This window comes from Cyprinodon tularosa, unplaced genomic scaffold (assembly GCF_016077235.1).
Source record: "Cyprinodon tularosa strain WSP-4 unplaced genomic scaffold, ASM1607723v1 ctg71, whole genome shotgun sequence".
In the NCBI taxonomy this organism is placed as follows: Eukaryota; Metazoa; Chordata; class Actinopteri; order Cyprinodontiformes; family Cyprinodontidae; genus Cyprinodon; species Cyprinodon tularosa.
In genome coordinates this window covers 3,013,102-3,027,535 of record NW_024039463.1, presented here as the reverse complement: position 1 = coordinate 3,027,535, position 14,434 = coordinate 3,013,102, and the positions used below count along the sequence as shown (strand labels likewise).

Genomic DNA, 14,434 nt, shown 5'->3' with positions numbered 1-14,434 from the left:
TCAATCATTTAATAAAAATAAAAAAAATGTAATGAAAATATTTTAATGATTCCAATAAAACATTTTGACTAACTATTGCATTTTTATTTTCAATAAATGATTATTGCTGTAGACAGGAAGGATCTCTAGCAGGGATCTATCTTACAGCAGATCATTAAAAGCCTCTGACTATTGTAAAGACACTCATTGTTGTTTAGCTATCTTAAAAAGAAGATGCTCAGGGTTTTACATACAGCTAGATACTGCTACCACTATGCTTCATGCTGGACAAAGACCTTATTTTATAAAGAAAAATGCATTAATAATCTATACTAATTAGGTGACTATTATAAAGGTAAAAGTGCAAAGGGCAAAATACAGATGAATGCCACACTATACAGTTTTTTTTCCCTAAGCTAGCACTTTCCCCCCACCTCATAAATTTCATTTCTTTGTGTTGGAGTTTTACAACAACACCTAATCAGTATATCCTCATGTTTAATACTAAGTGCAATAGTGCAATATTTTTCAGCAGACAGCAGCTACTGCTACTGCCCGACTCATTGCCTCACTGCAAAAACAATCCAGAAATAAGTAAAAAATGGCTTAAATTAAGTATATTTAGCCTTAATTTGAGCAGGTAAATAAGATGATTTGCCAATGGAATGAGTATTTTCACTCTTAAAATAAGATAGTTAGATAATATTTACTTGAAATAAGACGATAAAATAGTTTTTTCTTATTTTAAAAGGAAATTGTCTTGTTCCATTGGCAAAGTGTCTTACTTACCTCCTCAAATCAAGGAAAAACACACTTATTTTAAGAAAAAATAACTTATTGAGATTTATATTTTTTGCAGTGCAGTCTTTTCCTTCTTGCTTTTTATTTCTGTACCCATCCATCCCTCTCCTGCTTAGTCCTTGTCAGGGTCGCGGTGGGTGTCTATGGACATCTATGCCACAGGGCAACACAGAGACACACAACCATGCACACAACACTCATAACTAATGAAAATTTAGAGAAACCAATTAACCTAACAGTCATGATTTTGGACAATGGTAGGAAGCCGAAGTACCTGGAGAGAACCCACACATGCAAACTCCATTCAGAAAAACCCAATGGCAGGGATCAAACCCAGAACCTTCTTGCTGCTTCAACACTGTGCAGTTTACCCATCCTTATCACTCAATTAAAAATATATGATTGGTCATAAAATGAATACAAACTGGAATCCAAAGAGGTTACTTTCAAACCAGAGAATACATCTTTCCTATGTTATTCCAGTAATGAAAGCTTTTTTAGATTTAATACCACCTGGAAGCCTTAGGTCACTTAAAAGTGTAGATTCCCTATTTTTCACATTAAGGATGATAAATGTCTTAACTGGGTTAAAAAGCCATCTAATAACATTTTCCATGTTTTATCAGTCACCTTTCATCCTATCATTTGTTATTTTAGTCATTTAGATTGTTAAAAACATGGTCAGCATAAAGTTAGTCATGCATTGCTTTGTAAGCTCCATTCACTCATTTCAACCTAGTGACGCTGATTCCTCCCTTTTTCTTGCACTTCCTGAGTAGTCAAAGCTGTAAAAAAAAAAAAAAAAAAAAAAAAACACAACAAAAACAAAACCAAACCATCTGTTAATTAATAATAAGAAGTTGGGAGGGCAGAGTATATTTCCCTGCAGTGTGTTTTACAGCTCAGCATTTGACAGCTTGGTTTGGGAGGACACACAATAAGTAAGCCATTAGCTCTTTCCTTGAATTAAAACATTTTTTTCAGTTAAAAAGTTTTTTTTTTTTTTTTTTTTTTCTGGTGGCACATGATAAGACCTTAGGACTCTGTGGGCTTTATTTTGAAACTGCTTTATCTCACAGAGTACACTTAGGCTTAACCTAAAAAAAGCATTCCTGCTTGTTTAAAGTTGAAGCGGCTTTTCCCACAGGCTGCCAGTTAGCAGTAAGCAATGTTTCTGTTTTTTAGTGGAAGAGAACGGCGTCAGGCTCAAAAGTCCAAGGCAAAACCATGGGAATGGTATTGACAACCAGGCTTTTGAATTTGGGGTATGTATTTATTTCAATTTATAAGTCAAAAACAAAACTAGAAAGCTTTTGTTTTCATGAAATGCCTTCAATTTTGCCAGGTGGAAAGCACTGCTGATTCTGACAGCATCAAAAGTCAGCCAGTAGAGTCTAAAAAAAAAAAGGGTTTATGTCTCAGGTTGGTCAGATTTTTTCATTTCTACTTATGTGAGGGGAATTTATTATATAGTACAACATCTGTGGTAGTCTGCACTAATATTCTGATTTTAAAAATGAAACTGAAGGGTTAACTGTAATAATACTGTTAAAGTAAAGAAGCAAATGTAACAATGAATTTCACTTTGGTTCCTTATTCTTTCAGTAAGGTTTCCAAGCCATTTAATGCTACAGAGCGTTATATCAAAGACCACTCAACAATCTTAAAGTATATCGTGCTTGGCATTATCGGAGCAGGTAAGATACCAACTCTTTTATTAAGCAGAAATCTGTCCAGTAACGCAGTGTGGTTCATGGATCGCTGGTGGTACTTGGGTTGTCTTTAGTAGTACTGGTATTCATTATTTGCTGGGTAAATACAAACAATAGTGATGTAGAGTTAATAAAAACATTTGAAAATATGGTTTGGTGAGTCATACTCATAGTTCTATTATAGGTTTGTTATAAAAGAAGGGAGGATTTAAAGAGACAGACACATGGATTCCAGCTGTGAAAGTCAGAGGTTGTTCACCAGCTCAGTGTGTGACTGTTTATGTGAATGGGTGAATGACTGAATATGGTGTAAAGTGCTTTGGAGTCCCCTGACTTGAAAATATCTTACATAAATAGAAGCCATTTATCATTTACCATTTAGCTCTAAAGCTATGGTCATTTAGGCATACTGAAAGCCTTAGCTATTAAACATTTTTAACCATTCAGATTTTTGAATTTTTCATTAAAGTACTGTTACACATAGTACTGTAAAACATATATTTCTAATCACTTTATTGTATTTGTGGAGATCAAGCTTTTCAGACAGTGGCTTTTATTATCTAACACATTTCCATTCTCTCTCTGCTTTACAGTTTTTACTGACTCTTAAAAAAACACCTCAGGATGTACTCGTTTAGACAGCCTTTTACTTACTAGTATCTTTTATTGTTTGTTTTATTCTTGAGAAGCACTTGTTGATTTTTATCTGTGAATCATTCCATATAAATAACATAACACAGCTACAAAGAATAGAGGCAAATAAGTGTCTTGTATTGCTAACAGTCGGTTAGGTCCTTTATTCTCATTGATTGTATTTTCTGAAACAAAGCAAGAATTCCCCCTGATGTCTGAAGTGTAAGGGAAAGTTTAGCAGTCCTGAATTAAGTGTTAAAATGGGTGCTACACCTATAAAATGTGCAAAAGTTAAAAAGATATAATATTAATGTTAACTTTTAATGTTTTTTGTTATTTTAATCCAGTGTCTCACACACACAGTGCTGCGAATATGCCCCTTTAGTGTCAAAATACATCCACACCATTCATCCTATGCTGCTTATAAGTCAGGGTCACGGCGGGTCACAGGTTGCCAGTCCACCATAGGGTAACACACACAGTATTACCATGCAAACATACACTCACCGGCCACTTTATTAGATACACCTGTCCAACTGCTCGTTAACACTTAATTTCTAAGCAGCCAATCACATGGCGGCAACTCAGTGCATTTAGGCATGTAGACATGGTCAAGACAATCTCCTGCAGTTCAAAGCGAGCATCAGTATGGGGAAGAAAGGTGATTTGAGTGACTTTGAACGTGGCATGATTGTTGGTGCCAGAAGGGCTGGTCTGAGTATTTCAGAAACTGCTGATCTACTGGGATTTTCACGCACAACCATCTCTAGGGTTTACAGAGAATGGTCCGAAAAAGAAAAAACATCCAGTGAGCGGCAGTTCTGTGGGCGGAAATGCCTTGTTGATGCCAGAGGTCAGAGGAGAATGGCCAGACTGGTTCTAGCTGATAGAAGGGCAACAGTGACTCAAATAACCACCCGTTACAACCAAGGTGGGCAGAAGAGCATCTCTCAACACACAGTACGTCGAACTTTGAGGCAGATGGGCTACAGCAGCAGAAGACCACACCGGGTGCCACTCCTTTCAGCTAAGAACAGGAAACTGAGGCTACAATTTGCACAAGCTCATGGAAATTGGACAATAGAAGATTGGAAAAACGTTGCCTGGTCTGATGAGTCTCAATTTCTGCTGCGACATTCGGATGGTAGGGTCAGAATTTGGCGTCTACAACATGAAAGCATGGATCCATCCTGCCTTGTATCAACGGTTCAGGCTGGTGGTGGTGGTGTCATGGTGTGGGGAATATTTTCTTGGCACTCTTTGGGCCCCTTGGTACCAATTGAGCATCGTTGCAACGCCACAGCCTACCTGAGTATTGTTGCTGACCATGTCCATCCCTTTATGACCACAATGTACCCAACTTCTGATGGCTACTTTCAGCAGGATAATGCGCCATGTCATAAAGCTGGAATCATCTCAGACTGGTTTCTTGAACATGACAATGAGTTCACTGTACTCAAATGGCCTCCACAGTCACCAGATCTCAATCCAATAGAGCATCTTTGGGATGTGGTGGAACGGGAGATTCGCATCATGGATGTGCAGCCGACAAATCTGCGGCAACTGTGTGATGCCATCATGTCAATATGGACCAAACTCCCTGAGGAATGCTTCCAGCACCTTGTTGAATCTATGCCACCAAGAATTGAGGCAGTTCTGAAGGCAAAAGGGGGTCCAACCCGTTACTAGCATGGGGTACCTAATAAAGTGGCCGGTGAGTGTACATAGAGTATGTAATGGTAATCAAGATAAACCAGAAAACCTAATAATCATGGTTTTGGACTGTCGGATGAAGTATACCCAGACAGAACCCATGCATGCAAAGGGAGAACCTGCAGGCTCCAGGCCGGAAATCAAACCTGCTAAAGCATGAATATCGTCTGTTTGCTTTTCTGTGAATTTTAAAACTTACAGCATAACTGTAATGTACCCTTCAACCATTCTTGTGGTGCTAAAGGGAGAGGAAGACTTCCTTCTTGTTGTAGTTGTAGCTAAATCGTTGTAAAAAACGTTGGTTTATATTTTTAAATCTCCCTCATTTTGGAGGCACTTTTTATTACTCGCGTGGCTCTTATATTTAAAGGTTTGGGAACTAATGCAGTAAGGCATTATACTGATGCTTACATGCATAATTCATTACTAACGAGCGTCGGAATCTCTACCCTCCTCTGCAGGATATGTGGCATACTTCATTGCTGCCTGTGTACTGGATTTCCATAGGGCCACTGCTCTCGTGGTCCTTACTTGTTTGGCAGTTGCTGCCGTGTCGTACGAGATGGTGAAGAAGCATAAGGGGAAAAGCATCAGTCGGTCTTTCAAACCCGCCGTTCGATGCTTCAAATCCAACCTGAAATGGCTAAAATGGTGAATGGTTTTAATTTGTTTTATTCCACTATTCCCTGGTTAATAACAGCCCCCCTCCCCCTAAAGTATGGCACATGCTGTATAGCTAATGCGTATTGTTCTCTTTTGTGTTAGGGTCTTCATCCTAGCAGTCCTGGCCCTGCTTGTGGTGTGGCTTGTTTTAGACACACGGAAACGTCCTGAGCAGCTTATCTCATTCGGAGGTGTGTGCATGTTTATCGTGCTTTTATTCCTCTTCTCAGCTCACAGGTCAATGGTGAGTTTAACACTAAGGCACGCACCAGCTCTAATCATAGATGAATAATCCTTTACAGCTGTTTTGAAACATGCTCAGCTTCTATCAGTCACATTTTCTACCTCGCAGAGACTTTAGATATAACCCGGCCTTGTTGCTCTTGTCATCTAGTGATTTAGCGATGTTCCTCCCTGTTGGAAATGAACGGATGCTACCCAATAAAGTGATAAAGATAACCATTTTCTTTTTATAGATCAAATGGAGGCCAGTTTTTTGGGGTCTTGGAATCCAGTTCTGCATTGGACTGTTTGTTATAAGAACACAACCAGGTTTAGTAGCCTTTGACTGGCTTGGAAAACAAGTGCAGGTATTCCTCCAGTTTATTGGATAAAATCGCTTAGTCAATTATTGGTAATATTTTGGCGATGATAAAGAATTTTTGTTTGGAATTGACAAACAAGCTTAAGTTTTCGATTAATGTGAAAAAAGAACTTTTTATATTTATTAGAAATATAAACATATTTTACCTGAATTAATACAATTATTAATTTGTCTAATGTTTTCTATTCTATCCTATTTTATTTTTTCCCAAAACATTTTCAAAACTTGATTCTGCCAACTGCTTGCTTTCTATGTGTGATGTTAAGTCATAGCAATGTAATGTTTAACTAAATAGATCAGACGCTTATCTTCAACAGCTTTATTGTGCACCCAAGGCCTGAGCCAGCAGAATGTGTGCACATATACAGGCCTTCTAATTATATTTTAAAGTGCTGTTCAACTGCTCCTATCTAAAATGCTATAAATTAGACAGTAAAACTGAATGAGTACTTGTGATTTTTATTTATGTATGTACATTAACCCCCAACCTTTTTTTTTCTCCTCTGTACACTATGATGATAGATATTCCTTGATTACACCAAAGAAGGATCAGGGTTTGTTTTCGGTGACCTGATTAACGACATTTTTGCCTTTCAAGTGAGTGCGTGGTTTAATTAGACAACATTAGCACTTCAATTATCTTTATCAAGATGCTGAATGTACTTACTTTCATTTTTACTGCTTTCCTGTCAGGCTTTGCCCATCGTTGTGTTTTTCAGCAGCGTTATGTCTGTCCTTTACTTTCTGGGAGCAATGCAGTGGCTAATTTTAAAGGTAAATGTCTCATAAAGTTTTTTTTACACATTCCCGTAAGTGTGGGTGTGTATTTAACACAAGTACTGCATTAACTATTACCTGGACCCTTGTGTTTTTGTCCATGCAGATCTCATGGCTTATGCAGATAACACTGGGGACCTCGCCCACTGAGACATTAAGCGTGGCAGGGAACATATTTGTTGGCCAGGTAATGTTGATCCTTTGGCTTTAAGGAAATCTTCATGACTTGGCATAGAAATGATTAATGGCAGTAACATTAGAAAAGTCTTTAACTGTTTGTTCTGTGTTTGCATTAGACTGAAGCTCCGCTACTTATTCGCCCCTATTTGAAGGATATGACCAAATCAGAGATCCATGCTGTTATGACTGGTGGATTTGCAACCATAGCAGGCAGCGTCATGGGAGCGTTCATCTCATTTGGGGTTAGAAAAATATTTTTTGCACACCAGCATATTAGGGAAACTGACAGGTACTGTATTAAAATATTTTTATGTCGCCTACACATGTCGTCACTACAGAGACCTCTCTTTATTCAGCCATATTTAAAATGTTTTTTCTGTAAAACAGGATGAAAGGGAAAAACATAAAGTAGGAATAGAATGAAATAAAGACACAAACATGTTAAACTGAAAAATTGATTAAAAGAAGATTAATATAATCAAATTTAAACAAAATTAAATCACCACGTGGGCAAAAGGTGGAGTTGCTCAACGTACAATATCACTAATGTGTTATCAGTGCCCATTCAAAGCTTGTTGTTATGAATATCATTATGATAAAACAAAGATTTTTAGTGATTAAAAAACAAAGTTTGCTCTACAGGTTTAAACTAATTGTGGATTTTCAGTAAACCTCACTGGAGGCAAATTGGTTCAAATATACACGTTATTTTAGCAAGTTACAGAGAAACCACATGGTTTTTATTGTTCTCAAAAATGGCCCAGCATAATCCTCGTAAAATATCTAACAAGTCATAAAAATGGTGGTGCTTATCTGTTTTGCTTTTAATTGGAAGAGATAGAGCTTTTCAGGTTCTGATTAAAAGCTCAGTGATAACCTCCTTTATTTATCCCAAAACTAGTTTTGATGTGTTAATTCTTTTTCTGCTAGAACAACAAGCTTCATCCAGCTGCCTTTTTTTAATGTAAAGTCCTGCAGGATTACCTTGGACGAAATGTACTTCTTTTTTTCCATGTAATGTGTTCCATGCATCAATACCACTGCAGTGCGGCACACCATTAGCATGTCCCTGGCAGCTGCAGCTCTTCTCATTGGTTGGAACACCTTAGTCAGCTCCCTCAACTGTTCACCTTAGTGGCCAAGTTGCTTCGTGTTTTTTCTCCATCTAGATTTTTTTTTTTTAACCACAAAAAATTTGATTCTTTTTGTGGTCAGCTGCAAATGTTAGTGGGACCTTGAAGCTGTCTGTTTCCAGAGCTGGGGCTTCTCTCTCTTCGAGTAAACATCCTTTAATTTCCTCATTAATGTTAAACTTACTTTTCCATGGACAGTAGCATGGTTGTTTAAGCTCTTTTTACTTTATGCTAATTTAGAGTGTTGGTTGTTGCCTTTTTCTCCAAAATATCCTAATCAGTTGATACATTTTTGGTGACATGAATAAAAATCAGGCACCGTTTAGGACTTCTAATATAATACAATACAATACAATACAATACAATACAATACAATAAAATACAATACAATATAATATAATATAATATAATATAATATAATATAATATAATATAATATAATATAATATAATATAATATAATATAATATAATATAATATAATATAATATAATATAATATAATATAATATAATAATAATAATAATAGAATAGAATAGAAAAGAAAATCCATTTATTTCCACACAATGAGGAAACGCTTGTGTTTACAGCAGCAAAAATAAAAATTTTCCAAAAAAAGAAATCAACATTAGTTTGACAATTTATAAAGTAAATTTACAATAGGGTTTAAGCTGAGCTTGAGCCCCATACAAAATTGGTTGGATTAAAGATCGGTACTAGATCAGTATCGAGGCATTAATGAGTTTAAATGTTCTGTGTTTAATTTTTGAAAATACTAGTTGTCAACATTTAAGCCAAATTTATGTCAGAACCTTGTTCATGGTTAAAAAGAGAGAGGTTTATCTGCAACATATTAATGGACACTTATCCAACTATCAGTGAGGAAGTATGTATATATTTGAGCTTGTATGTATACATTTATAAAGAGTTGAATAAATAAAAAAATAGCTCCAAATTCTTGTTCTCCGTTAATTTAAGAGTTTTGGCATAATTTAACAGAAAAAAGTAGTTAAAAAATAAGTTAATTGCATGGTTTAAACACATTATATAAAGTTTCTAAAATGACTCAATCCATGTGTTCCTATTTGTTCTTGGGAGGTGTAGCTGACTATTAAAAAGCATAGATACAAACTAACTTGAAAAGATTGTAATAAGATTTAGTAGGTACAAAAAAGCTGACAAAAAGGTGTACCAATCACAGGACAGAACTTTCATTAAGCATAAAAGAATATTCCTGTGCTGCACAAAATGTTCTCTCCTCTCCAGTGGAGTTAAAGATAAGCCATAGCTGAAACTAACAAGCTTGTGCTGCAAAATATCAAAGAGTTTGTAAGGAGTTTGTAATCTGGATGAATAATTCTGAAACAGTTTTATTAATGTGTTCAATTTTTTATATGCTCAGGTTTTCTGAGACATAGTGAGAACAGATATGAGATTTCAAGTCAACATTTAAGAAAATCAGCGATCACATCTGAACCAAAAAGTGTTTTGGAGGAGGATTATGTCTAATGTTGCATTATTTAACATGTTAAAACAGCTAAAAATGAGTTACATGGAAAAAAGAGATTTGCTAATGTTACTTAATGTGGAATATGCAAAATAATCTGAATTGAGAACCTTAATAATTAGCTGACAGTTATTTGCAAGTCAAACTTTACCCGGACAAGCGTGTGAACTTTGTCTCTTACAGATTGATGCATCTTCCTTGATATCAGCCTCTGTGATGGCTGCTCCCTGTGCTTTGGCCATATCTAAGCTGTCTTATCCTGAGACAGAAAAGAGTCACTTTAATTCAGAGGAGAAGATCAAAGTGGCTGCTGGGTGAGTTTGCTCAGTCAAAATATTCTCCAGGACTGTATTTACCCAAATCTTAAGGTTTATGAAATTTTATTACATAACAACTTCCCATTAAATTTTTTTATTTAGATAATTTTAACACAAACCTTTAAATAAATCTTACAAGATTCATATTCATTGATTTATTACAGCTTATTCTTTGAAATTCATAACTGTCAGGTTTACGTATTTACAAGTAATAAAGTATATTTAATCAAAGTTAATACTAATGAGTGCATTCATTTCGAATATGCAACATTAATCGTTTGAATTGCACAATAATCAGGTTACATTTATGCAATATAAATAATAAACTTTATGTATTTGAGTTGCCAGTGATGGGTGGTGCTGATCACTGGCAACTCTGGTTAGAGAGAAACATTGTTCATGTTGCAGCCCCACTGAACAAGCATGAATCCAAGCCAGGATAGGGAAACAGTTCAGAAAAGGAAGGCTCAGAGATCCAGGAGTCTGTAGCTCGGTCAAGGATTCTGATCAGAACAGGAACAGGCAGATCCAGGCATCCAGGAGTCCACAGAGAGTTCATGCGGGTTCAGGGTTCCAAGAGTCCAACAGAGAATTCAGGCAGAACATTCAGATGGGAACAGGCAAGCTCAGTATTGGAGAGGCAGAAGAAGGCATGATATCAGGAAAACTATGGTACATTAAAACTAGCTCCCTCCACTGAGCCAAAAACAGGAAGAGGGCACACTCAGTGGATAAGAGACAGGACATGATCGGGAACATTATGACAACACTAAAAACCTCTCTCACCACTGGCCTCCGAGAATGAAAACATGAACTATAGCATCCAACATAAACACAAACTGCTCTTGCTCTGATAGCTGGGCTGAACTGTATATAAGCAGCAGGAGCAGGTGGATGAGATGAGTGATAATTGGCAGCAAGCAGAGCTAAGCAGGTGAGTGAAATGAGCAATTAGGTCAGCTATCACAGTCATGATCACAACAGCTTCAGTACCTGGCCGAGTTGCTATAATTAGTGGAACCCTTCTGGAGTGAGCTAACTAAAACTGACTTTGGTGTTGTTGATCATGCTGACAAAAAGCATCCTATGTGAGTAAACACTTGATGGTAGTTCTTGTCAGCAAGCTCTGCACACCCAATTACAAGGAGATTTTTTTTTTACGTTCAGTGATCAAAGCAAACATCAGAATCAGAAAAATCCAAATCTGAGACATAGTTTCTTCGTGAAGCAAAAGCAAAAATAAAAACTTTTTCAAAGCACCATATTTCTGTTACTGATTTAGGTAGTTTTATGTTTACATTTCTTTTCTTTTTTTCTAGCGACGAACAGAACATTTTGGAAGCTATTAGCAGCGGTGCATCTTCATCAATAGGCCTTGTTGCCAACATTGCTGCTAATTTAATAGCATTTCTTGCCATTCTGGGCTTCATAAATAGCGCTTTGAGTTGGCTTGGAGGTATGGTGGGATATCCTCAAATCACCTTTGAGGTAATGAAATCCAGACTTTCTACTCTACATTAACAAAAACTATTGCAGTGGTATCGAGTTATTTACATTTTCTTTAACCAGCAATCAGTTATTGATATATTATTACTGCTATTTATTAGATTTTATTTTTCTGCAGTTAATCTGCTCGTATGTGTTCATGCCCATCACCTTTATGATGGGAATACCATATGAGGAGAGTTTCACTGTGGCTGAGCTCATTGGGACAAAGCTCTTTCTCAATGAGTTTGTTGCTTATCAGAAGCTCTCTGAACTGAAGAACAACAGACTCGAAGGATTTGATGAAGTTGTCGGAGGTGAAAGACAGTGGATATCTGTAAGTATTACAGGTGCGTCTCAATAAATTTTGACCATCAACAGAAAAATCTTTTAGTAATTCCCGTAAAAATAAAGTACAGCTTGTGTATTATGTTTGAATAGTTTCGCAATTTCATTGCATTGATCATAAGTTTCTTACAAGGTCAAATTATTTAAAACATTCTATTACATAAACAGTTTATAAAAAAATATTAAATTTTGGCTATCATAATCCATTCCACTGTAACCCAGCATATAAACAAAAATGTTGAGAGGAATTAAAAAATAGTACTGGAAACGGTGCACATTAAGCAGAAACACCCAGAGCCTTGAGAAGACTGTAAAGCAAATATCATGCAACATTTTGGGGGGAGAATCAGGAGGTGTGGACTTGTGCTGGAGCCAACGCTTTAAAGGTGGCACCAAGGGTCACACTCCTTATTTTAAAGGTACAGTGGAGGATGTTCTTTTTTTCGGGTGGATCATCAAAATAAGTGGTCCTCCTAAATGTCAATCATTCTGGTGATATGTTTACATAAGGCCATCCTATGTACTCGTCCCCATTTTCACTTGGTTTCTGACATAGTGGAAAACGTGCAAATCTTTTGGAAAGTAAGCTGGTACGAGCCATGCAAACAGTGACTTTTAAACTGAGCGTGCACGAGGAGAAAAGGACTTGTGCATGCTCTTGCACGCGTTTAATTGGTTTTCCCTTTCGGTAGTGGGTACAGGGTTGTGCATGTGCATTTTTTCTTTTTTTTTTTAAGTGGAGAGGGTGGGTCTTTTCAAAGATTTGCAAAAATCCTCCACTATACCTTTAAGCTACTGCAAAATCAGGCTGCATTAGAAGCATCTTACATTGACTAGAGAGAAATAAAAAGCACTGTTCCTTAGTGGTCCAGAAATCGTTTTAAATAAAAAAAAAATTTAGTATTTTGTATAAAAAACAAAAACAAAAAACAAGATCCCAGAGACAGATAGAGGAGTAGGGGCAAGAATACAAGTTGCTAATGGTCAAGTATAAAGGAGAACAATCATTTGAAGGACAATTTTCCAGTTGAATCCAAGTAATAAGGCTGTAACATGGAAGGACATTTTTCTAATAAAATTAGTTTTATATTTAGCTAATCTAATAATATGGTATTTTTTTTCTGACAAACTTGAAGCCACAATCATCAAAAGGAAACAGAACTCACATAAAAAGATGTATCACTTAATGAAATACTGTACGCATATTTTACTTTATGTACTGAAAAATGAACTTTGGCCGTATTTCAATGCATTTCTGAGAACACTGGACAAAAATAAAGCAGAATAATCAAACATGTTTGTTTTGTTTCAGGTCAGATCAGAAATAATTACAACTTATGCTCTCTGTGGGTTTGCCAATTTTAGCTCACTCGGGATTGTAATTGGAGGCCTGTGTGAGTGTTTTTGTTTTATATTGCCATTTTTTCTAAACCCATAAAGCATTTTTTCTGACAGTAGGATTTTCTTTTCTTATAGCCGCCATATGCCCATCAAGAAGAGGTGACATCTCATCTCTGGTGCTGAGAGCCATGATTACTGGAACATGTGTGTCTCTAGTCAATGCTTGCATTGCAGGTAAAAAAAAATGCTTTTCTGTATCTTTAGCCTGTAGCAGTTCAGTGAAACACACCAGCTTTCATTTAATTTTTCAGGTCTCCTCTTCCTTCCACCACTCGACTGTGTGGAGGTGTTTAAAACATCTTCCTTCGATGCAGCAGATGGAAATATTCAAAAATGCTGCCAAGACTTGTTTCAGAGGTACACATTTATATTTGCATCAGATAGTTATTTGTGACAACCAAACATAAAAATATAAAACTGATGTTACATCAGATTTGTTCCTTACTTACGTAATTATTTGTTTTGCAGCACCGTAATCAATGAGACCGTTGGGTTTGAAGATCCATGGAATAGTGTTCAAAATGTCACGTTATTTTTTTCAAAATGTTGCCAGTGTTGTGGCCTTTCTAATGTAGATGTTTGCTAGTAGACAAGACCAGTGCAAAGAAAAACCCTCGAGAGGTTTGCATTTACAGCCATTCAAAGCTGCTAAACTTCTTTTAACAATAAACATGGCTGAGTCTTAGTTAGTGCTACATACAGCTAAATGAGCACTTCTAATTTAAATATTTTGCCAAAAATTATCAAAACTTTTTTTTGGTGTGTCTGCACTATGCAGGCTCATTTTGATTTCAGTTAAGCACATGTTTTCTTTTTGAAATGTTCAGTTATTGTCTTTGCTGTGCTGTGTAATTTCTCATCTAAATTTGACTAAAATAAAAACGCTATTTAATATTTTTCTAATTAAAAAAACAAACAAAAATTTTATAAGTTTTTTTTATGTTTTTCATTGTTATTTTTTTTGCATTTTAAAAAGTGATATTTGGTGAGAGAATAAATGTACTACAGACCAGTCTCATGGGTTAGGGAATATGTGCCCATATTCGTCCGTGCGTCCGTCCGTCCGTCCGTCCGTCCGTCCGTCCGTCCGTCCTATCTATCTATCTATCTATCTATCTATCTATCTATCTATCTATCTATCTATCTATCTATCTATCTATCTATCTATCTATCTATCTATCTATC

The 14,434-nt window shown here is 36.3% G+C and overlaps 1 protein-coding gene across 1 annotated transcript; it reads left to right on the top strand.

Moving 5' to 3' along the window:
* Nucleotides 1–1,642: 1,642 nt before the first annotated feature.
* Nucleotides 1,643–14,255, top strand: slc28a1 (solute carrier family 28 member 1). Its single transcript, XM_038268717.1, has 18 exons — nucleotides 1,643–1,721; nucleotides 1,966–2,045; nucleotides 2,126–2,202; nucleotides 2,386–2,477; nucleotides 5,300–5,489; nucleotides 5,604–5,745; nucleotides 5,978–6,091; nucleotides 6,628–6,702; nucleotides 6,799–6,879; nucleotides 6,989–7,069; nucleotides 7,179–7,304; nucleotides 9,882–10,012; nucleotides 11,335–11,503; nucleotides 11,640–11,837; nucleotides 13,161–13,242; nucleotides 13,325–13,423; nucleotides 13,501–13,606; nucleotides 13,718–14,255. Coding segments are annotated over exons 1-18 (1,962 nt in total). The 5' UTR covers nucleotides 1,643–1,720; the 3' UTR covers nucleotides 13,836–14,255.
* Nucleotides 14,256–14,434: the final 179 nt, after the last annotated feature.

Excerpts from the sequence above, each read along its gene's own strand:
- slc28a1 (XM_038268717.1), top strand. Across the intron at positions 5,490-5,603 it reads AACCTGAAATGGCTAAAATG|GGTCTTCATCCTAGCAGTCC; the intron begins GTGAATGGTTTT and ends CTTTTGTGTTAG. Across the intron at positions 7,305-9,881 it reads GAGCGTTCATCTCATTTGGG|ATTGATGCATCTTCCTTGAT; the intron begins GTTAGAAAAATA and ends TGTCTCTTACAG.